Below are 24,115 nucleotides of genomic sequence, written 5' to 3'. Positions count from 1 at the left end.
AGACAGACACAAGAATGAATGCACACAGATTACAGTGTGACTAGTTCTGAGGAAAGGGAAGCCCAGCCCGAAAGCCAGAAAAGGTGCTAGTGGCTGAGCCTTGATGGATATGTGGGAATGTGTGTGTGGGGGGGGCGGGGGGTGGCCTCTGGAGCCTGCCCAGCGTGAGTATTGGGTGTCTTCGTGTCCCCCTAAGAGACTGGTATGGTGGCTTTCCAGTGGGTGGTCAGTGGCTCTGGACAGAGTTTATCCTGAAGACAGCCAGGGTCACCACGGATCTGAAGCGGGAGGGTTGGCCAGGTCAGATCGTCATCCATTTAGGGTGAGCCCTGGGGAGAGATTACGACAGAGGGTAAGGCAGGGAGATAGCTGGAGGGTCACGGTGACCGCTACATGTGAGGGGATACAGATATTCTTCAGAGGCAGGACATTTGGGACCAAGAACCTACAGGCAGGGTGAACAGCTGGGTGGGGTGTGTTTGAGCCCTAGGGCCCAGTGTGAGAGGCCCCTGGTCTGGAGAGGCAGGAAGGGGAGCTCTAAGTGGGAGGGGCCTGGGGATGTCTAGCAGGGGCAGGAGCTGGGTCAGAGCTCAGGTGCCACGTGGGAACAGGTGCAGGAGTATGGGCCAGGGACAGGTGTGGGGTCAAGGGAGATCACAGCAGGCAGAGAGGGGAGGACAGAGCCCCATGAGCACAGCACCAAGGATGGCAGGGGACGCACTGCAGCTCTGAAAGGAGGGAGGGACAGCAAGGTCCCTGGGCTTGTAATTAAAGGGTCAGTGGCAACTTTCCTAAAACAGTTTCTGTGGAGCCCTGGCTGGGAGCCAGATTGCCGCAGGACTGGGATCAGTGAGGACGTAGAAGAGGAGGACAGAGGTCTCTTTCAGAATCTTGGTGGAGAGGGGACATCAGCTCGGGGGTGGGGGTGGGGGTCAGGGTACACTCTGGAGCACTGAGTTCTCAGAGTACGGGCCCCAGGCTACCACCCCTGAATCACCGAGGGTAGTTGTTAAAAATGCAGGTTCCTGGGCCCTACCCCGGCCCCGCTGAATCAGAATGCCTGCCAGGTGAGCCTGGGAATTGGCATTTGAAATAAACTCCCAAGGCAATTCTGATGTCCACTAGAATTTGAGAATATACCAGGGCTTTCGGTGAAGACCTGATCGTTCCTTTTTTTCTTTTTTTTTTTTTAATATTCTATTTATTTGACAGCACAAGCAGGTGGAGCAGAGGGAGAGGGAAAAAGCAGGCTCCCTGTTGAGCAGGGAGCCCCATGTGGGCCTTGATCCCAGAACCCTGAGATCGTGACCTGAGCCAAAGCCAGATACCTAACTGACTGAGCCACCCAGGCACCCCAAGACCTGGTCATTCCTGACCCCTCCTCCCCGATTCTTTCCCTTCTGCATACAGCCAAGCTCAATGGTCTAGGAGAGCTTACATTTTGGGTGGGGGGAACCGATGGATTTGAAGAAACCAAGTACCTCACCTGGGAAGACAACCCCAGAGGTAGGGGGCATGTGTGTGTCAGGCTCAGCAGGACAGTGGGAGGGTGGGACATCATGAGTGAGTTTGAGGGAACTTGTCTGGGATGAGAGCAGAGCAGGTGTACTAGAACTCTGAGTTGTGACCACACAAGTAGTGGCTTTTGATGCTTTCTGCTGCAGTGTCATCCTCGCCGGTCAGATGGGTGGGATAGGTGTGATTTTTCGTGTTTCACAGATGGGAAAGTGGAAGTAGGGCAGCCCCGGTGGCCCAGAGGTTTAACGCCGCCTTCGGTCCAGGGTGTGATCCTGGAGACCCCGGATCGAGTCCCACGTCGGGATCCTTGCGTGGAGCCTGCTTCTCCCTCTGCCTGTGCCTGTGTCTCTGCTCCTCTCTCTGTGTCTCTCATGAATAAGTCAATTAAAAAAAAAAAAAAGAAAGAAAACGGAAGTAGATGTGTGGGCACGTTGCCCAGGTGGGCAGGATCAGACCCAGGACTAGGTCCTGGGGTGCCAGGGTCCACTGAAGGGCCCGAAGTCCAGGGAAGCCCTTGCTGGCTGGTCAGGAGGCCCAGTGCCTCTGCTAGGAGTCTGTCCCCTATCTGGTGCCATGTGCTCACCTTCCAGCAGCCCGAGTGCCTGGTGATGTGGTTGTCAGCCTGGAGCCTGGTAGGCGCCACTGAGCCTGGGACCTGGTTTGGCTGCTGAGACTTTGGTGGATCTGTGGCCACTGTCCCCATGGCAACCAGTGTCATGCCGTCTCTAGGTAAAAGCCATCCCCTGGGAACTTGAGGCATCAGCGCTGAGATGTATAGAACCCCCGGGCTTCTAGGCCGTGGCTGCTAAAAACAGCACATGCCACGCAGTGGGTTTGTCTGGGAGGAGGCCTAGTCCAGGGTGGTGCTGGAGCTTCATCCCCATGGAAACTTTCCCCTTTGGAGGAGAGTCTGGGACCTGTTTTTCCAGGAGCCTTGCTGCCTGGCTCATCTCCCCAGAGCTAGTCGCCAAGCCACTGCAGTTTCGGGTAGCTAGGTAGCAGACCCTAGTTAGTATTGACAACAAGCTCATGGGGCTCAGGAGGACATACCGCCACCGAGAATCCTAGGTCAGGAAAGGGGCAGACATGGGAAGTGGGAGTTGTCCTGGACGCTTTGGAGCATGTGGTCATGTTTTCTCTCTTGCCTGTCACCCGTGTGCATGGAGGATAGCTGGAGCTCAGCAGGTCAGATGCCCTGGACTGTTTGGAAGCTCTTAGCTGAAATGAGCTTCCTGTGTCATTTCTTGCTTCCAGCAGCCATGGGAATTTGACGTCTCTGAGGTGTCGGGGTTCCATTTCTGAGTTTTTCAGTCCCTCCTTGTTCACTCTCACGAGGAAGGTGTTAGGCCCCTTAGGAGGTCAGAAGCATCTGACTCTGGAGTGGTCCTGGAAGCTCTGGCCAGAGAGGGGTGCAGGGGTTTCAGAGAGCCTTGCTGCCTTCAAAGCCCCCTTCTTTCTATGGCTGTGGGAGGCAGGGCTTGCAAGAGCTCATGGCTCCTAGGTGGGTGATGTGGACCCACCCACCAGTGACTGATGCTGTTCCTGGGAGGCTCCCTTTATTCCAGTGACATCTGTGCAGGGCTGTATCCTGGACCGTGGGGCCCCGGGCTCCGGCCACCTTTGGGAGCCAGTTCAGGCTTTTCATACCATGTGTCAATTTCTAGGCAGGGTCTGCCCTAAGAGCTGTTTTCCCTCCCTGTCCACCTTTGAGTGCTGATTTTAAGGTGGGCTTTGCAGGATCCAGAGCTGGAAGAGCTCTTGGGGTCAGTTTATCCCCCTGCAGCCAGGTGCTTTGGAGGAATGCAGGCAGGAACTGTGCATCCCGGCTGCCTAGGAGGCCTTGTCCCTTCCTTCCCGTGTGCCTGTCTTCTCTCTCTGGGCAGAGTCCCTCCTGGAGAGGGAGTGTGGTGTCCATGGTGTCCAAGGCAGTCCTCCTCTGCCCCAAGGCTGGAGCTCCAGGTCTGTGGCTTTCCGGTACCAAGCTCCATCTTTCCTGGAAAAGCATGAGCTGCTCCTCTAGGATTTCTCCCACCAGGGTTGTGCAGCAAGCCGTATGCATATACCGTCTCCACATCAGCCTCAGTGCTGCAGCTCCCTCCATGCTCCTCTTTCCTGTCCTTTGTCATCCATAATCACTGAGCCGACTAGAAACATATGGCAGAGAGGAGCGTCTTCTGGCAATCCAGGAAACATACTGAGGTGTTTATGCATTGATGAAAAGACCTTGGAAAGCCTTTATGTTAGAGCCTCAAATACCAAGAGGGATTCTCTGCATGCTGGGTGTTGTCTGTGTGCCCCTGGAGCATTCTCCACACCATGCTTCCCCCTGCATCCTGTAGGGAACCGGGCTTCTTGATGGCCGTGTGCTGGTGCTGGTGTGTGGAGCCTGTTCTGGGCTTTCGATTCCGCTGGTGTGAATTCATCCTGAGCTTGCAAACAGACCAGTGAGCCCATTGTCTGTCTCCCGCCCCCGGTGAGGGGCCAGCTTCTCTTTTCTAAGCTCCTGCATAGTTGTCATTTTTCTCTGCCCAGTCACTTGACTGGACTCTGTTAAAGAGGCAGAGCTGGCATTGGGCGTGGGACGAGTGCCCTGCCCTGGTTCAGAGAGCTGTGTTTCACCAGCACCTTGGCCCTGTTCCCATAGCAGGTGAATCATGGGACTAGGGAGACAGCTGGTAGAGGCCGGAGGCCAGGGCAGGGAGTTGGGCTCGGGAGTCCTCCCAGGCTGGTGTTTTGGGTTCCGTGTTGCATTCTCTGCAACTATCCCATAGCTGTTTTGGTGATGTTTTTGAAATCCTAGGTCTTAGTTCCATTCTGAGAGGAGCAGATGGATGGGTCTAGTCTCTGCCGGGAAGTCTGAGCTGCCACAGTGCTCTGGGTGACTGGAGAAGGTCAGTTACTGCCTTTTCCCGAAAAGAAGTGGTAGTGGTGAAGGCATGGACTTCACGGTCTAGGTCTGGGTCTGTGTCTCGAGTTGCTTTGACTCTCTGAGCTTCAGGCTCCTCATCTATAAAATAAGGATTCATCCTGGGTCCCAGGAACTCTCCGAGGTGCTGTGAATATGTGAATGATGAAGAAAAAGTCCCTGATAGCAGGGAATGTGCTTTCCAATGAGGAACCAAAAATCACTTCAATATATCTGACTCTGTAGGTCATGCTGAGGGTACTGAAGCAGGCTACAGCTCCCTGAGGGACTGCCACAGGACACTGTTTTGGAAGCTGTGGTCAGGGAGGGCCTGGGGAGCTGATTTTGCCCAGACGCTGGCATGAAGTGCAAGAGCTGTAACATGAACTTGGGGAAGAGCATTGAGGTAAAGGAAATAGCAAGTGCAAAGGTCCTGAGGTACAAGTTACATGTGCCTGAAGGGCAGAGAGCCCAGGAGGCCCATATGGACAGAGAGCCCAGAGAAGGATATGTATAAAAAGAGGTAAGGAGGAAGCCAGAGGCCAGAACATGTTGGGTCTTACAGGCCAGGTGTGGAATTTGGAGCTTACTTTGAGTGCGACAAGAAAGTTTACTTAAGAAGCCTTTGGAGAAAAAAAAAAAAGAAGCCTTTGGAGAGGGCAGCCCCGGTGGCTTAGCGGTTTAGTGCCGCCGTCAGCCCGGAGTGTGATCCTGGAGACCCAGGATCAAGTCCCACATCGGGCTCCCCACATGGAGCCTGCTTCTCCCTCTGCCTGTGTCTCTGCCTCTCTCTCTCTGTGGGTCTCTCATGAATAAATAAAATCTGAAAGAAAGAAAGAAAGAAAGAAAGAAAGAAAGAAAGAAAGAAAGAAAGAAACCTTTGGAGAGTTTTGAGCCTCTCAAGGAGTGGCAGGATCTGACTTATGTTTTTACGAACTTCCTTCAGATTGCTGTGTGGAGAATGGACAATCAGGAGAGTGGGGAGATCCAGGAAAAGAGGTACAGGAAGCTAGTGAGGGATAGTGATAGCCTGGACCGGGTGGTGGTAGGGGAAATAGTGATGTATTCAGGATATAGTTTAAAAGTAGAGCCAGGGGTACCTGGGTGGCTCAGTCGGTTGAGTATGACTCTTGATTTCAGCTCAGGTTGTCATCTCGGGGTTGTGAGATCGAGCCCCACATCAGGCTCTGCCCTGAGCGTGGAGTCTGCTTAAGATTCTCTTTCCTTCTCCCTTTGCCTCTCAATTCCCAACCCCTGCTTGCGTGCAAGAGTTCTCTCTCTTTCTCTCTCTCCCTCTCTCTCACTTTTTCTCTCTTAAATAACTAAATAAATGGAGCCAATATGAGGCACCCACTGGCTCATTTGGTAGAACATGCAACTCTTATTTGGGGTTGTGAGTTTGAGCCCCACATTGGGTATAGAGATTACTAATACAAAACAAAACCACTAAAAAATAATAAGGGTGCCTGAGTGGCTCAGTCGGTTGGGTGTCTGACTCTTGATTTTGGCTTAGGTTGTGATCTTGGGGTTGTGGTCTCTGGGTTGTGAGATAGAGCCCTGCATGGGCTCCACACTGAGTAGAGGGCCTGATTGGGGTTCTGTCTCTCCCTCTCCCCCACCTTTCAGATAAATAAAATCTTTGAAAAAATAACAAAAGTTGAGCCAGTAAGATCTGCTGATGTGCTGTACACAGAGTGGATGGGGCAGGGGGTGGAAGATGGAATCAGGAAGTCCCCTCTCAGGGTTTTTGAGCAACCAGAGGGACGGCATTGCCATTGCTGAGGTGGGGAAGGCTGAGGGTGGAGTGGGCTTGGGAGCCACACCTTTTGGCATTCCACCAGCAATGTATGAGGGCTCCAACTTCTCCACCTCCTCCCTAACTCCTGTCATTGTCACTTTTTGATTCCAGCCATCCCAGTGGGTGTGAAGTGGTGCCTCATTGTAGCTTTGATTTGCATTTCCATAGTGACTAATGATGTTGAGCATCTTTTCATGTGCTTGTTGACCATTCTTATATCTTCTTTGGAGAAATCTCTTTTCAAGTTCTTTGCCCATTTTAAAAATGGGGCTGACTTTTTATTATTATCAAATTGTATTATTTATATATTCCAGGTATATGACTTACAAATATTTTCTCCCATCCTATTGATTGCTTTTCCATTTTTTTTTTTTAATAAAATGATTGTATTTATTTATTTGAGAGAGAGAGAGCAAAAGAGGGGAGAAGGTTAGAGGGAGAAACAGACTCCCCACTGAGCAGGGAGCCCAACACAGGCTAGATCCTGATCCCCAGGCTCCAGGATCATGACCAAAGCTGAAGGCAGTTGCTTAACTGACTGGGCCACCGAGGTGTCTTTTTTTTTTTTTTAATACTAAGTCTTATCATTGTATTTTAATTTTTGAAACTTTTCTCTTTTTTATTTTTTATTTTTTTTTAAAGATTTTATTTAGGGATCCCTGGGTGGCGCAGTGGTTTGGCGCCTGCCTTTGGCCCAGGGTGTGATCCTGGAGACCCGGGATCGAATCCCACATCAGGCTCCCAGTGTATGGAGCCTGCTTCTCCCTCTGCCTGTGTCTCTGCCTCTCTCTCTCTCTCTCTCTCTCTCTCTCTCTCTCTGTGACTATCATAAATAAATAAAAATTTAAAAAAAAAGATTTTATTTATTTATTCATGAGAGACACACAGAGAGAGACAGAGACACAGGCAGAGGGAGAAGCAGGCTCCTCACAGGGAGGCAATGTAGAACTCGATCCCAGGACCTTGGGATCACACCCTGAACTGAAGGCAGATACTCACCACTGAGCCACCCAGGTCTCCTGCTTTTCTCTTTTTTTCTTTTAAGATCTTATTTATTTATTCATGAGAGAGAGAGAGGCAGAGACATAGGCAAAGGGAGGAGCAGTCTCCCTACAGGGAGCCTGATGTGGGATTTGATCCCCAGACCATGGGATCACACCCTGAGCCAAAGGCAGACACTCAGCTGCTGAGCCATCTAGGCACCCCATGCTGGGGCTCGAACTCACGACCCTGAGATCAAGAGTCACATGCTTGGGATGCCTGGGTGGCTCAGCAGTTGAGCGTCTGCCTTTGGCCTAGGGCGTGATCCCGGGATCTGGGGTCAAGTCCCGCATCAGGCTCCCTGCATGGAGCCTGCTTCTCCCTCTGCCTATGTCTCTGCCTCTCTCATATATAAATTTTTTTTAAAAAATCTAAATTAAAAAAAAAAATAGCATCACATGCTCCTCCAACTGAGCCAGCCAGGTGTCCCCTGCCTTTTTACTTTTTTGGTAGTATCCTTTGAAGCATAAATGCTTTTAAGTTTGAGAAAGCCCAGTTTATCGATTTTTTTCCTTTATTGCTTATGCCTAGGGTGTCATATATGAGAAATAATTTCCTAACCCAAGGTCATGAAGATTTACTCCTGTGTTTTCTTTTTTCTTTCTTTCTTTTTTTTTTTTTTAATTTTTATCTATTTATTGAGACACAGAGAGAGGCAGAGACACAGGCAGAGGGAGAAGTAAGCACCACGCAGAGAGCCTGATGTGGGACTCGATCCTGGGTCTCCAGGATCAGGCCCTGGGCTGCAGGCGGCACCAAACCTCTGCGCCACTGGGGCTGCCCCCTGTGTTTTCTTCTAAGAGTTTTATAATCTTAGCACTTATATATATGTACGTCGTTGATGCATTTTGAGTTAATTTCTGTATATGGTGCAAGGTAAATTTCCTATGAATTTTAGGAACAATTTGTCAATTTCTGTAAGAAAGGCAGCTGTGATTTTGATAGGAGTTGTGTTGAATTTCTTTCTATGATGTTTTTGAACAGTGATGCTTTGTACTTTTCCAAGTACAAAGTCTATGCTCCATTTGTTAAATTTATTCCTAAGTATTTTATTATTTTTGATGCTATTGTAAATGAGATCGTTTTAATTCCATTTTCAGACTATTCATTGCTAATGTATAGAAATACAAATGGTGTTTGTATATTAAGCTTGTATCCTGCAACTTTGTTAGTTCTAATGGTTTTTTAGTGGCTTCCTTAGGATTCTCTATATGCAAGATCCATGTCACCTACAAATACAATTTTACTTCTTATCCTTTCCAATTTAGATGCTTTTTATTTCTTTTTCTTGCTTAATTGCCCTGGATTGAACATTCAACACAATGTTGAATAGACATGGCAGGAGTGTACATCCTTCTTCCTAATCTTGAAGGCAGAGAGTTTCCAGTCTTTCACCACTGAGTATGATAACAGATGTGAGTTTTTAGTAAATGCTTTTTATCAGATTGAGGAAGCTCCCTTCTATTACTAGCTTGTTCAACGTGTTTCCATGAAGGGGTGTTGAATTTTGTCAAGATGTGTTTTCTGTGCCTGTTCAGACAATGTATGGTTCTTGTCCTTTTTCTATTGATAGTCTGTGTTACAGTAGCTGATTTTTCAGGTGTTAAAACACCCTTGCATTTCTGGGATAAATCTCACTTGTTGAGAGTATGCAATCCTATTTGTATATTGCCATATTGTTCACTAGTACTTTGTTGAGTATTTTTGCATATCACAGATATTATAAATATCTATATTCGTAAGAGATATTGGCATGTGTTCTCTTTTCTCGTGATGCCTTCGGTTTTAGCCATCTTTGTCTTTTGGTGTGTCAGAGAGTGTTGAGCAGGAGAGCCTGGTCACCTCCTCCCCCCCAGTGCTCATCTACATCAGGTGGGAAGGGATGAATGGAAGTTCTGAGCCTGAGCCCAGACAGTGTCAGCAGAGGTAACAATGAGGTGGACGCAGCCTCATCTGTGTATTGGTGTAGGAAAGCTAGCTGACAGCCTGGAGACAGTGAGCTGGGCCTTCCTGTTCTGAGCCTGGTGATTGCCAAGGGAGTTATAACATACTGGACTTTAAAGGAGAAGGAGGGACCATGAGCACCAACCTGAAATACCCTCCACCCCCTGCCCCAGCTCTAAAGCTCTAGGAGCTCAATTACAACAGCTAACTGAGCAGCAATCTCTCTCTCTCTCTCTCTCTCTCTCTCTTTCTCTCGCACACACACACACACACACACACACCGTGAGGTTGCTGGCCCAAGTTTCATGGAGAAGAGGAGAGAGAAAAGCAACATCCTTGCCTGGAGGCCTGCATGGTTCCTGGCCAGGCCCTGGTGGAATGATGAGTACAGGCCAGCCGATGGAACAGAGGGGGCTCCAGCAGGGCCCGTCCCCTCTTGGTGAGGCCTGGAAACCAGCAAGCCCTATAGGAACAGAACTAGGCCCAGCATGGGCAGCAGCTCTGTGGGCCCTTCCCACCCTCAGCTCTAGCAGCAAAGTGGGAGGCTCTAAAAATGAAAGCTGCCAGTTTCCCCACGCCCGCCAGGGACGGGAGACCAGCTGGCACTGTGGCACCAGTGGGACTCTGGCAAATCTGCTTCAGGTGTCCTGCTTAATAAGAGTCTTCAGAGTCCCTGTGTGACCTCAAGGAGGTCCCCTCAGAGCGTAGCCCCGGCACACACACCAGGCAGGTGGCAGTGCTGGCCGTCTTCAGCCCTGGGTCCGGGCTGTCCCTCTGCAGACTCACTCTTCCGTCTGAGGGCAGCCAATGCTATGTTTGTGCCCGCAGCTCAGTACAGAGGCCTAAGATCCCCAAGAGAAAGCCCATGAGACAGGCAAGGGAAGAAGCAGGTGGGCCACCATGGCTCATTGCTGACCATTCCGCCACCCACTCCCTGCCAGCCCCTCCTGCTTAGTGAGCAGGGCAGGCGGCGCCCGAGAAGAGCCAGCATCTGGTAGGGAACCAGCTCAGCTGCCATGCAGGGTATGATGTCATCTTGGATTCCGTGGTTGCTAGGAAAATTCTGCCTGCAGTGATATTTCATGGTCCTAGGACTGAGGCGAGAACAGAATGTTCCCAAGAAGACAGGGAAGGATCTGTGGGGCTTTCCAAGCAAAGGAGCCCCCACCCCAAGAAATCAGATAGTTTGAGCCTCTGTCTGGAAGCTTACTCCCCCTTTCAGGAATAGAAGTTATGCTGGTTGCAGCAGAACCCCATCAAGGCAGGTTGGGGTGCGAGTGGCAGAGTTGGTTCCCTTGGCAGCACTTTGGTGTACTGGTGACCGGAGTGTGGGCACATCTCTGTGATGCCACCACCTTGTGAGTGAGCCCTTCTCCTGCAGCACCCGCAGCTGGTGCCTCCTCCAGTCCATGTGTGTTGGGACAGTTAGGACGAGGGGGGAGACTTCTCTGTGGTGTGGAAGAAGGCTGCCAACACCATGCCTAGGGCCCTTCCTGGACTCTGGGTCCCACGCCAAAAGCTCTGCCTTGCACCATCCGCACTGGCTCCCTCTTCTGTGGCCTTCCCTGTGTCTGCTCTTCCCATCCTTTCCTTCTGGAGAAAATCCCTTGGACAGTACAGGAGAGAAGTATGTCAGAAAGGCCGCTGAAAAGAAAAAAAAAAGAAAGGCCGCTGAGCATTGTTCAGGGCATGACTAAGAGCCATCCTTTAGAAAAAGGGGACGAGCACCTGGCTGGCTCAGTCTGCAGAGTGTGGGACTCTTGATCTCGGAGTTGTAAGTTTGAGCCCCACATTGGGTGTAGGGGGTTACTTAAAGATTTTTTTAAAAAATTCTTATAAACAAATGCTATTAAAAAAGGAGAAAGCAGTAGGTCTCAGGGAGGACCAGGGCCCAGAGGGTTGGGCGGGACCTGTTGGCAGCTCACTTGCCTCGCAGCCTCTTCTTTTGGGAGCAGCTTTGGGCAGCTCCAGCAGGTCAGTATTTTGAGCTCTTTCCCTCCTCCCTCTTGCCTTTTCTGGCTGCATGTCAGAGCCTGTCTTATGGAAAACAAGACAAAGGAAGTGATTTCATGAGTGCCTGGACCAGAATCTCAAATCCATGATTAAAAATAACAATAATAAAAATTCTGGCTATTATCTATCTCTGTAGGAGCCAGGCTGACTGCAGGCTGGAAATGGGCCTGGCTATGCTCCTTCGAGCAGGTGCTGGCTTCAGGCAAAGAGGGAATGGCTATTAGAAGCCCTAATGAGCAAGAACCTCCAAAGGGACACGAGTCTTGAGAAGAAAGAGGGAGGTTCCCAGCACCCCTGGCTTTGGTGACCTTGGAGTAAGGGATGTGAGCAGAGCCCTGCTCTAGGACCAGAAGCCCTGGGTTCTTGTCACTCAGACCTGTCAGTGGCATAGCCTTGAGCAAGCCTCAAGCCTCATCCCTGCACTCCCCCTGCCACCCTATAGCAGGGTTGCTGACGTGTGCCCTGGCCAGGCTGTAGGGAAGGCCCAGAGAGGAGATGGGCTGCCCTTGGAAGCACTGTGTACTGGGGAGGCACCACAGTGTGGTGGACGAGCATGATGGACCAGTGTACTGGGGACCCTGGCCACCTTGTATTGTCCTGACTGCAGCCCGACACCAGAGGCCCAGCCAACGGTTCTTTCCCCTGATCTGCAGGTGCAGAGGATGTGGTGATGGCATTTTCCAGGTCGGAGACGGAGGACCGGAGGCAGTAGCTGTGAACCCTTTGGAACACCCTGGAAGCTGGCAAGGGCCAAGAGATCTGTGTGGACCTCGGCCAGCTGAGTGGCAGCAGATCACCTTCCCGATTCCCCCTGCCCCGACACCCCACCCACCCCACCCCACAGTCACTCAGCAGGGCTGGCATCGAGGGAGTCACCAGTGATGCAGTTACAATTGGCTTAAAGGGACGGACTCATGATTGGCAGAAAGAAACCCCTTTATTTTTAAATCTTGACCAACAGAAACCTTTTATTTTTATTTCTTTTCTTTTCCTTTTTCCTTTTTTTTTTTTTTTTTTTTTTTAAATTTGCGCCTCGGTAGATGGCTTCCCAGGAAGCTCTCCGAGATCTGGTGCTTTATTTAGGTCACTTTTTAGGAATGTGAAGAGGCCCGATTGGCTGCTTAAACTGGAAAAGGATTCTGATTGGCCAGCTAGTGGGAAACGTTTTTTTTTTTTTTTTTTTTTTCTGTGATTGGCTGCAGGTGTTCTGCTGGTAGCACCAGCTTCTCTCTTTTGAATGCTGAAAACAGGGTTTGGGACATTGGTTGTTATATTTGACTTGAAAAGAAAAAAAAAGAAAGAAAGAAACCAAGTGCGCTTTGCAATATTTATTACACAAAGAGGTTGCTACTTTCACATGTTTGTGTTTGCATTTGATTGGCTTCTGAGATGTGTGTTCGGTTTCTCATTGGCTCCTCCATGACTCCTGTTGCCATGGGCTCCCCCCCACCTTAGGGGGCTCAGTCCACCTGCAATGTGCATTTGTTTTAGTGACCACATCTGGCTCCACTGGCAAGGGGACCCTTCAAGACCCAGTGCATGGTCTACAGCTGGAAAACAGAGCCCCCAAGGAGATTTGTGCTGTCCTGGACCAGCCGGCCAGAGCTTAGAGGTGATCATTAGGCAGGATTTATGTGCATCACTTCCATGAGTTGGCCAGCAGCCAGCTCCCCATCGGGGGAATGGAAGTGCTGGAGCGCCAGCAGGGCCTCTCTGGCCTGCCCCTGCTGAGCAGAGGAGCAGCGCACTGGGCGGCTCTGGCTCTCCAGCCATTCACCCCATCTCTACTTCCTGAAGCCTCATCCGGGGCTCCCTGGGTAAAGGGCGGGAGCTGCTCCCAGCCGGGAGACCCCACAGTGGAGCAGAGGGCTCTGCCTGGGACCCTAGAACCCTCACAGAGGCCCCAGCTTGGCTCACAAGGCCCTAGAGGCCTTTGGCTCTAAATACCCAACCCCGACCTCTGCCAGCCAGGCTCTCAAGGCACCTGCTGCTGGGCAGTAGGCCCTGGCCAGCACTCCGGGTTCTCTCAGAGCCCAGGCCCGTGCCCCTCACTGCACTGCCTTCAGAAGGGTCTCTCTCATGTCAGCCTGCAGTGGACAGAGTCGTTTATTTACGAAGTGCCAACTGGGACCTTCGCTGAGCAGGTCCCATCAGGCTGGCCCTCAACCCAGTCCCCAGAAACACACTGCAGAGCAGCCGTATGCAAAGGGCTGGAAGAGAACCCCAGGTCTTCCCACCTGCCCCCCCCTTCTGCCCTTGGGGATAGCCCCCCCTCCTCCCTGTATCTTTCACCAGAGTGGACCCTGGGTGGGGAGGTGGAGGAAGATGCCGGCCTCAGGAGGACGGGGAGCCTCCACCCTCTTCCTGAGATAGTAAATGCCCCAGGTGCCCGGAGCCAGGAGAAGACTCTTGAGCCAAATTTCCCCCTTCTCAGGGCTGGGGTGGTCATGGATCACTGGAGCTGCCCTGGAACTGTGTGGGCGGTTCATGCTGTCCTCTGAGCATTGCCTGGGCCTTGCACCAGAAGGTCACAGTGTAGATGGCCATGACCTCCACACATGGGCCCCCAGCCCTGCTTAGCTGACCTGCTCAGGTTAACCTGCAAAGACCGTTGATCCCCAAGGAACAAGGACTGTGGGGACTCCAGCAGGGGCCTGAAAAGCGTCGTCTTCTGGGAGAGGTGGTGCCTGTGTGCAGGCACACGTGCACATGTGCCCCCACAGACACACTCACTCCTGGCTCTTTCCAGCCCTTCTCCCCCAGGTTGTGACATCTGTCACCAGGCGCCGGTGCCGTGTTGCTGTTTGCCCTCTCTCTGTACCTGTAGCTCCCATAAAGGCTCCGAGTCCTGGCCTGTGGTGCGCTCTCTGCCCCAGCCCACCCTTGCTGAGGTCTCTGCCTCCCTCTCGGAACAGTGATGGCCCCAATCTGTCTTGTCATTTGAGCAGAAGCAAAGGTGTTGCTGTGGCTCCATATTTGGACTAAAATTATATGTTGGAGGGAAAAAAATTAACAATAAAGATTTTTACTAGTGTGGTGTGTGAGCTGAGTTCTCTCCCTCGGAGTTGGGTACACTCACTGATTTCCCCATGTCGCACAGGCTCTGCTACTGGGCCCTCTCTCCTCAAGAAAGAACCACTTTTGCTGGTTTAATTGCCTGCAACCTGGCTCGGAGCTTGGGCTTTGGAAGAATTCTGAGATCTTCCCAGCCTAGCCAATGGGTCCGTAGAAGGCTGAGCCTCCTTTTGGACCTGGAGATTCTAAATATCGTCCTATATCAGACTGAGGTCAGTAGTCTTCAGAGGTGACCTCGCCCCTCCAGGCCCACCCGAGCAGACACTAAGCACCCCAAAAGGGGCTCCCCTCCACCCTAGGCACCCCAGCATCCTGTGCAACGGCAGCAGTCTTGAGCTGCTTGTAGCAAAAGTCCAAATGAAATATCTGCCTCTTCTCTCATCCCTGAAATGGGGGGTTTATTGGTGTTCAGCTGTATATTCAAGTTTAGAAGCTGAAATCATTCCTTCTTTAGGAATTTTTGCTTTGGAAGCATTTTCTAGAATCTTTCATTTCCATCCTTCATCATCCCATTTTAGGTCTTTTTCTTTTTCTTTTTTTTTTTTTTTTCATGCTTACATGGACTCACTGCTTCTATTTCCTTTTCAAAGAGTTTCACCGGGTGCTAGACACCGTGGGGTTTATAGAATATGAGGACGGACAACACAATCGACATCATTCACTCTCAGTGTTGGGAGAGATGTTGGAGGTTGCCTAGCAGCCCACACAGTGACCAGATGTGTGTGTTGCCTCTGAAATATCTCTAAAAAGGGCTTGTCTAGCCTTGGCTTGAATACCCTCTGGGACGGGGGACTCACTGCCTCACAAGACGGCCCATTCCATCTTCAGCTAACTTACATTCATACATTGAGTTGGCCTGCCTTTCCCTGTAACTTCCTTTCCTGGGAAGGATTTCATGGTTGTTGAGAAAAAGACAAAAACAGCTTTGTGAGCCAAACATCACAGAGACAAATCAAGAGCTCATGTAAGGTAAATTATTTGTGTTCTGAGTTGTGGTGTCGGGAATTAGCCTCAGAGCCAATCTGCTCTTCCAAGCCGAGCGGTTGAGCAGAGGGAGGGGCTGGCCATCCTGGAAGCCATGGCCCAACCCCCAGCAGAGAGCCTGGAACGGGGAAGGCCCGGAGGGAGATACCATCTCAGGGTTGTCTAACTTGTTGCGTCTCTAACAAGAACTAGGCCACCAAGAAAGAGGAGTCGGGACACCTCAGCAGGCCAAGGGGAAACACTGCGGGCAGCCCTGAAGTCAGGGTCCCTCAGCCCACTCACCTTCTGGTTTCACCTTTCTAGGTACAGGTGCATCCAGCCAGAAATGACAACAGGTGGATTGGGACTGCTGGGGCCTGAGACCACCTGGGGCCCGGCTGAGTGGGGGAGGTGAGGATGGGCTGAGAAGGGGGGCAGGGCACCCTGCCTTTTGTTGGTGTTTCTCAGCCCTGGGGGGAGGGTGGTTGAGAATGTAGCGCTACTTCTCCCCAGGTGCCTAGCAGTTGGGAGAATCCAGGCTGCTCCAACCTTTGAACAGGACCCTTTGTAGCCGGGAAACTGATCCCTCTGTGGCACTTGGTTCGGTGGTGGGGGCTGGAGCCAGCTTCCAGGGCTGGGAGCTCTGTGGGTCCCAGGGGACCCCACCACTACCCACCTGCCCTGCCTGCCCGGGGCATTCTCAATTTGCCGGTCGCCCATGACACCCACACCTTTCCCAGATGAAATAGTCCCAGACTGACCTGAGGCCATGTTTATTTACTTATTTTTTTTAAGATTTATTTATTTATGATAGAGAGAGAGAGAGGCAAACACACAGGAGGAGGGAGAAGCAGGCTCCATGCCCGGAGCCCGATGTGGGACGCGATCCCAGAACTCTAGGATCACACCCTGGGCTGAAGGTGGCGCTAAACCCCTGAGCCACCCAGGGATCCACCCAGGCCATGTTTAGAAAATGTTTCTCAAAAAAAAATAATACTAAAATAAAGAAAATGTTTCTGTGTCCAATGAGGAAACTCACGTCTCTTGAGAAATAACTGGGTGTTTAGGAGATTTGGGGTATTTGGGGGTGACCATTGCTGCTAGTCCTAATTTTAAAAAAGGCTTCCTGAAAGGATAAGGACAGTGAAATGGTTGTTGAGTATCAGCCAATGCCTTGCCTTCACTTTCGTCCTTGACATTGGAACTGCCCCCTCACGGATGGTTTCCAAGAGGGACCTGCCCATCCTGCCAAGCCAGGAGGTCAGGGGAGCTGCTGCCCAGAGCAGAGCCACACCCTGCCCTGCCTGGGCCTCTTCCCGAGTCCCTAGAGAAGGAACAGGGTGTGCAACAGGTGGCGTCCCTGTTTGCACACTTGTGGGAGCCCCACCCCACATCCACAGCCCTGGGAGGGGACTTCAGACCCAGAACCTCTGAGTTTCCACTTCGTTGGCCTTTAGCCTCAACCCTTGAAGGAAGGGGGTTTTCATAAACATCTTTTATGCAGGTTACTGCCCCGTCCCCATCTTAATAACGCAAGGAATGTGCATTGGGTGCTACCTGTGTGCAGGTGCATAGGACTGTATATACACCATCTTCAGTCCTGTATGGAGTAAGTATGGTATTATCCCCATTTTACAGAAGAGGAAGTGAGGGTTACACAGTTTGCTAAAGGTCAGTGTGGACAGTCAGAACATGAACCCAGCTTGTCTGACCCCAGACTCCATGCTTGGAGCTGCTACTTTGATGGGGTAGGCGGTGGAGAGTACACCCCACATCACTGGAATGCCCAATGCCCTCTCTGGGACCCCAGGACCACTCTGGGTGTTGTCAGTGTTCTCTAAGTCCTGTTGTGTCTGGACATCCTAGGTTGTTAAATATTCATTGGGTGCTAGGCCCTCGGGCTGGGCTGAAGAAGGTCCTGGGCTGGGCTGGGCTGGGTGAAGCTGGCCTCCCAACAACTCACGGTGCCCCAGTGGCTGCCCCGAGCCAGCCATCAAACTCCTGCTCTTTACCTCTTGCCCATTCGTGGGGACCTGGCAGTTCTCCAAGCTAAGCTGGTTTTTCTTTCTTTCTTTCTTTCTTTCTTTCTTTCTTTCTTTCTTTCTTTCTTTCTTTCTTTCTTTCTTTCTTTTTTAAGCTGGTTTTTCTAGAATAGGTTCCTCTTCCACTTCTCTCTGCCTCTTCCTGTTCACAGCCCCTGGCCAGTATCTGGTTCGAAGCATAGCTGTCCCCATGTGAGGTCAACTAGAGAGGTCAGAATTTGGGGGACTGCAGACTGGAATAGGAGCCCAGCCTCCCTACTGTGACCTCTGTACTCTTGAGCAGCTCTCAGTCATTTCCTCATCTGTAAAATGGGAATGATAATAACAATGATTGCACCTTTGACAGATTCCACACCAACAATGCTTTGAGTCCAGTTGATTCTCTCTTGACCTTGGTTTATACTGTTTACTCCCACAATATAAATCTTTATGTCCATGCAGTTGGGGGCTGGGGAGACAGTAAGACCCCTGGGCTCCCACTGGTGGGATTAGGAACAGGCTCTGCCACTTAGTAGCTGCATGACTTGGGGCAAATTATCCAATTTACTGGAAAAATGGGAAAGAGAGCATCTATCCCCTAAGGCTGTTGCTTAGAATTATGATATAATGCAGATGACAAGTTTAGCAGAGACCTACCCACAGTGGGTGGTTGGCCCATATGAGCATCATTAAGTCACGTGATGGTGTCCCCCACCTCCATCCCCTCTACTTAGAAGTTATTCAGAGGAAGGCGTGTGTGCAGCTAGCTCCTGGAGGGGAGGAATGTGGCCATAGGTACCATCAGGTGCTTGTGAAATGCTGCTTTAAAAAAAATTTTTTTTATTTGTTTATTTGAGAGAGAGAGAGAGAGAGAGAGAGCGTGCTAAGGTGAGCAGGGGAAGGGGCAGAGGGGGAGAGGGAGGGAGAGAATCCCAAGCAGACTCCCTTCTGAGCGCAGAGCCCAACATGGGGCTCAATCTCACAACCTGAGATCATGACCTGAGCCGAAATCAAGAGTCAGATGCCTAACGGACTGAGCCACCCAGGCGCCCCTGTTAATCACTTTTTTGATGAGTGAGAAAGAGCCAAGATGATCCCTTGATAGCAGCTGAGGGATAGCGGCTCCTGCTCCCCTGCCCGCCCCACACCTCTCCCTCTGCTAAGCAGCTTTTCGAGGGAGGAGGGTGTTAATTGGTGTAGTCCCTCAGCCTTCACTCAAACCTGCAACCTGCGGGGTTGAGGGTTTCCCCAGAAGGACCTCCTCGAATCTGGACAGGCAAGGAGGGGCCTTGCCGAGCCCAGAGGCGGGGAAGTCCTGTCTTCCAGAGACCTTCCTGCTCACTAGCTTGTGCAGAAACTCCAAATAGAATCACAGCCAGCCAGGGAAGGGGATAAAATTAAATCCTTGATCGTGATCAAGTAGTTAAAAAAAACCCGTCACTGCCTGAGGCTCCTTCCCACTGCAGCCGGCTCTGCTTCAGAGCAAACAGGAGGACAGGGGAGCCACTGTGCCCTGAGCCCTGAGCCCCCAGCACCCCCCTTCCCCTCCCAGGTCACAGATCTCAGCCTCCACGGCCTGAAGTCCCTCCCCACCCCACTGAACCTCAAAGGAGTAAGATGCAGCCCCTCCAGGCCTCAGGCAGTGGTTGCCATCAGGGGAGGTCCTCCTGGGCTCTGGGCTCAGCTGCACACACCTGGGTTCCAAATCAGGCTGTGACAGTTACAAGCTTTTTTGTTTTTTTTCTTGCAACAGGGTCCATCTGGGGGTGCCCCTCATCTCTGCAGGTTCCGGGAGGCTGGGGGACTGCTCCAGTTAATGCCCTTCCCCCTCACAAGATCTCAAGGTTTCAATCCAGCGCGGAGCCGCTGTGGGGCTCAATCTCATGACTCCTGAGATCAAGACCCCCAACTGAGATCAAGAGTCTGACGCTTGGGCAGCCCAGTGGCTCAGCGGTTTAGCGCCGCCTTCAGCCCAGAGTGTGATCCTGGGGACCCAGGATGGAGTCCCGCGTCAGGCTTCCTGCATGGAGCCTGCTTCTCCCTCTGCCTGTGTCTCTGCCTCTCTCTCACTGTCTCTCATGAATAAATAAATAAATCTTTAAAAAAAAAAAAGAGAGAGAGAGAGATGCTTAACCGCCTGAGCTGAGCGCCCCAGGCGCCCCTGATTACGAGCTGTTGGATGGGGACACACCACCCAGCATGGTCAAACCGGCTTCCCAGTCTGGGACATGGGAGTGTACAGAGTCACTTTGTGAGCCTCAGTGCCTGCCCCCCAACCCCACAGGCAATGGGGGGGGAGTGATTGGCTGGGGAGAATTTCACACCAACCAGACTGACTGAAGGCCAGGCTCCTCCTTATTGTCTCCATGAACTGACAACTCTGACCCCTGGGGCTGAGGATAGGGGAGAGGGTTCGGCCCAACTTTAACCTTCCCTGAGGCAGGGGCTGGGCTGCTCAAAGGGTTGTTGTTTCTTCTTCTTCTTCTTTTTTTTAATTTATTTATGAGAGACAGGCAGAGACGCAGGCAGAGGGAGAAGCAGGCAGAGGGAGAAGCAGGCTCCCTGCGGGGAGCCTGACGCAGGACTTGATCCCAAGACCCTAGGATCACTCCCTGAGCCAAAGGCAGATGCACAACCACTGAGCCACCTAGGCGTCCCTTAAGGGGTTTCTTCTGAACAGGCTGCAGGTCGAAATAGCCAGGTATTGGGAGGTAGACAGGCCCAGACACCCACCGGCCTTGGAGCTCCCAGGCCTGGCTCTGGCACCTTCTGTGTGCCTCTCCAGCCTCATGGTCATCTTCTGTAGAGGGGCTCTGGGGCTGCGCCTGAGGGAGAGCATGGCTGTGCTAGGGCCACCTGGCAGGGCCGAGCCCAGCAGGCCCCTGGGTGTAAGGAGGGAGGCCTGAGATGTCCCTCGGCCTGGGAGCTAGGACGCTGGGAGAGGAAACAATGAGGCGGTAAAAATAGCTCTTTGTTTCCCGTAGGCTGCACATCCTCCTGCGTCCCTGTGTTTGTGTGAAAGAAAAACACCAGCCACCCTGGGGAGCCAGAGCAGCAGGCCTGGCCCCAGGCCCCAGGGTGCAGGGCTCAGCTGTGAGTCGAGATGGGGCCTGGCTCAGGGGCAGCAGGACAGGTCCCAGGGGGGGCCAGTCTCCCCCTCAGCTGTGCCCACACACCCTCCCAGGCCTCATTGGCCTCACTGGCCTCTGTGGGCAGCTCCTGAGCCAGGGCCCTTGGCACTCCCTCAACAACAGCCCTGCCCACCCACCCTTCTCAGCCTGCTGCTCTTGCTGGCTCATCCCTTGGGAATCTGTCCCGGCTCAGGGGTCCAGCCTCCCAGGAAAAGGTGGCCCGTGGACTTTTCTCTGGCTGAATCACTCCCACCCCCCATCCAGAGCTGCCTGGGCTGCAGAGAGGACATACCCTGAGAGGGGCGGCCTGGACTCTGGTCCCTCAAGGTTTCTATCCGGAACCTTCCTTCTCCGTAGCTCTCACAGATCCTCCCAGCTCACGTGGCTTGCTCCAGAGGTGGGTAAACCCTGAGCCATCTGGATGACCCCCCTCCACCCCCAACTTCTCTAGACTCCTGGAGAGTTAACCCAGCCCAGCTGTAACACTGAGCCAGTCAGGAACTGCTGACCGAAGACTTGCTGAATATGAGCTGAGGAGGCAGGGATGAGAGGAGGCAGCTTTGCCCTGTGGTCTCCAAGGCCGCTGCGGCAGGCTGATCTGGAAATAGGCTGCAGCAGAGCAGCGTCCCATGGGGAAGGACAGGCTGGGTCACCAAGGAGGCAGAGCAGGGCTGGCATACCCAGGCTTGCCTGCAGGGAGCGGAGGGCATCAGGAGGGCCCCTCAGAACTCCAGCACCTGCCCATGGGCCAACCTTCTCTCAGCCATGCTCTGCAGCTCATGTTGGAGTCAGGGCAAGGTAGTGGCAGAGGCCTGTGTGTGCCCTGGCTGGTCCCTAGCTCCTCCCCAGTAGCCAGACCGAGAGAGGGCAGCTGGAGAGGCCCAGAAAGCTGCCTCAGAAGGAGAAAACATTTGGAGTGATGTGTCAGGGCAAGTCCTTGGGTGGTGTTGGAAAACCAGCAGTGCACCATTACCTACCTGGCCTGGTGCATTCCTGCTGGTACTGGCTGGGTCTGCTCCTGGCACCACATCCCTCCCCAGGCTGTGTATCTGCTCAGGACCCCAAGCATTTGTCTCTGGGGAGAGGAAAGACAAGAGGGGATGTCCTAGTACCTGTCCCCCCTCTGAGAAGCCAGGAGGACGAGCTCATGCTTGGGTGCTGAGGGCAGAGAAGCTTAGGAGATTAAGCTCCTCAAGGTCATTAGCCAGAAGGAGAGGCTGGGAGGTGAGGAGGGAGTGGGGCACTGCAGAGAGAGCACTGGACCACCACCATTAGCCCCCGACTTTGGTTGATTCTATTTTGTGTCAGAGCCTCAGTTTCCTGGCCGTAAAAAGGCTCATGAGAGTCAGTGCTGCCCCTTAGGTTCTCCCAGCCCCCTCCCCCTTTCCAGTAAGTGTGGCCCAAGCTTTAGCTAATGACCTATGGGTAGATGTGAAGGGTCATTGCAGGTGGAAGCTTTTTTTTTTTTTCAGTTAGCAATGTTTATTATTATTTTTTTAATAATAAATTTCTTTTTTATTGGTGTTTAACTTGCCAACATACAGAATAACACCCAGTGCTCATCCCGTCAAGTGCCCCCCTCAGTGCCCGTCACCCATTCACCCCCACCCCTCACCCTCAGGTGGAAGCTTTAAGAGCCGCTTGGTAATGTTCCAGAGGCTGCTGCCTATCCGCCTGGGTCCTGGCAAAGCCCCAGCCAGTCCACAAGTGAGGAAGGAAGAGTGTGGCTCTGTGCCCTGCGGGTCTTGGGTCCATTTGTGTCTGTCTGCACCATCGGCTGGCCTCTCCCAACCACTACGTTGCCTCAGTGATCTCGAGCCTCTGAAGCTTCTGACTCTTGCTGCCTCTGAGAATACGCTGTCCCACTCCCAGCTCAAGGGCTTTCCTGAAAGGTTGGGTCTGGAAGCTGCTTGCCTTTCTGGGGCTTGAGAAAACACCAATAACACCTCCCAGGTCTACACCCTGAACTCTGTAGGGCAGTAGCTGCCCTTTGCACTCAGGATACGAACCTCCCCTCCCTATCGTGGGCAGCCGAGGCCTCAGGGACCCAGCTGCAGGTCATCTCTGACCTCAGCTCTCACCACCATCCCCTCCTCTGCACCACCAGCCTCGCATCCCTTAGACATGCTGAGCCTGCCCCACCGCAGAGCTGGTTCTCTGCCTGCACCGCTCTTCCTACACCACCAAATCCTCAATTTTCTTTGTCAGCTTAAATGTCACCCCCTGTCTTAGTCTCCTTGGGCTGCTGTAACAAAATCCCACACACGGGGTGTCTTATGAACAACGGAAATGCATTTCTCGCAGTTCTGGAGGCTGGAAGTCCCAGATTAGGGTGCCAGCGTGGTCGGGTTCCAGTGAGAGCCTCTCCCCAGGTTTTGTCTCCTGTGTCCTCACATGATGGAAGGGCCAAGGGAGCTCTGGGGACCTCTCTTTGACAAGGGCACTAACCTCACTGGTGAGGGCTCCACCCTATGACCTACTCCCCACCCCAAGACCCCACCTCCTAACACCACCACTCTAGGGGGTAGGATTTCAACATATGAATTTGAGGGGACACGAGCATTCAGATCATAATACCCTCTCCGAGGATCCTAACTGACCACCCTATTTTACTTTCTATTTTCTATCGTGCTCTATTTTATTTATCTGAAACATGCTTGTTTCTCTCTTGCTCCACTAGCAGGTGAGGATGTGGGAGCAGGCCACCAGGGCCACATGCAGGGGTAGCAGTAGTGCCTAAAGGGAAGAATGCTGTGTGGTCAGGGACAAGCCACCCTCTGCTATTGGGCCCTGGTACTGGCTGAACCTCTGCGTAAGGAAATCCCACAGCGACACCATCCCTGGTGCTCTGCCAGCCTGCCATGGGGAAGAGGAAAAGCAGGGGTAGGAAGGGGCCCTCCCATTGAGCTTCTTCTTCCCCATTCAGACCTGGTTTTGCCATCCTGGAGCAGTTCATGCAGTACTGTCTGAAACAGCAGGTGTCCCACAAAAGGAAAAGAAGGCTGAAAAAAGTTGCATGCTGTACACATTCTTATGGAAAGTCATGGCATGTTGAAGGCTCTGAGAAGTCCTGCAATGAAGACATCCATGTCATTTAGCTTCTACTTTATCTGACCACAGAACTCTTTACGTTTCTTACATATTCCATAGAGGATTCCGTAGAATATTCCATAAGAACTGCTTTTGTGGAGGAAGAGTACTAGGTGTAAAATCAGAGCTCAAGTTCTGAATCCTGCTGCTTGTCTTCTCCAAGCCACAGATTTCCCATCTGTAGAATACAGGGGTCATCCCAACCTCCCAGGGTTGCTTAAGGGTGGAACAAACCCCTTAGGGTTGTATCAAGCAGACAGGTCTTTGGTAAGTATCTTATAAACTGTAAAGAGCTGTGCAGCTACGTGACCATTTTAACTTGCTTAACCTGGGAAATAACATACACTGTTTACCTGACAAGGTAAGGGGATGCCAAAGGGAAAGGAAGTGACTCATCCAAGATCAGCCAACCCAAGTGACCCTGTTAGGGCTCAGAGAGGAGGAGGAACTCCAGCAGCAGTCCCATGAACAATGAAGGCCCCAGGGCCAGAAGAACACAGGTGACATGAATGCGGGGCAAGCCCTGGGAAGAGGTATCTGGTGGGAGGGAGGTGCTGACTATCCCTGCTGATCCCTGCTTGAGGCTTCAGAGGGGACAGCAATGCTGGTGGCCCCT

General features: G+C 52.2%; 1 protein-coding gene across 9 annotated transcripts in view; it reads left to right on the top strand.

The window, feature by feature from the left end:
* The window catches only part of LOC112924553 (beta-catenin-interacting protein 1), a 151,764-nt gene that overhangs the window by 37,288 nt on the left and 90,361 nt on the right, over positions 1-24,115 (top strand). Inside the window, exon 5 of one of the 9 annotated variants that reach the window (XM_072731248.1) lies at positions 11,873-14,253. The exons of 7 other annotated variants lie outside the window; for them this stretch is intronic. In XM_072731248.1, the coding sequence (XP_072587349.1) occupies positions 11,873-11,931 (59 nt within the window). In that variant the 3' untranslated portion in view covers positions 11,932-14,253. Of the gene's footprint in view, positions 1-11,872; positions 14,254-24,115 lie in introns of those variants that run through there. One more of the 9 variants, XM_072731249.1, reaches the window with a different exon arrangement.

Source organism: Vulpes vulpes, chromosome 12, assembly GCF_048418805.1.
Source record: "Vulpes vulpes isolate BD-2025 chromosome 12, VulVul3, whole genome shotgun sequence".
Lineage (NCBI taxonomy): Eukaryota > Metazoa > Chordata > Mammalia > Carnivora > Canidae > Vulpes > Vulpes vulpes.
Note: the sequence above shows the minus strand (reverse complement) of the source record. Positions and strands in the feature narration are given on the sequence as shown.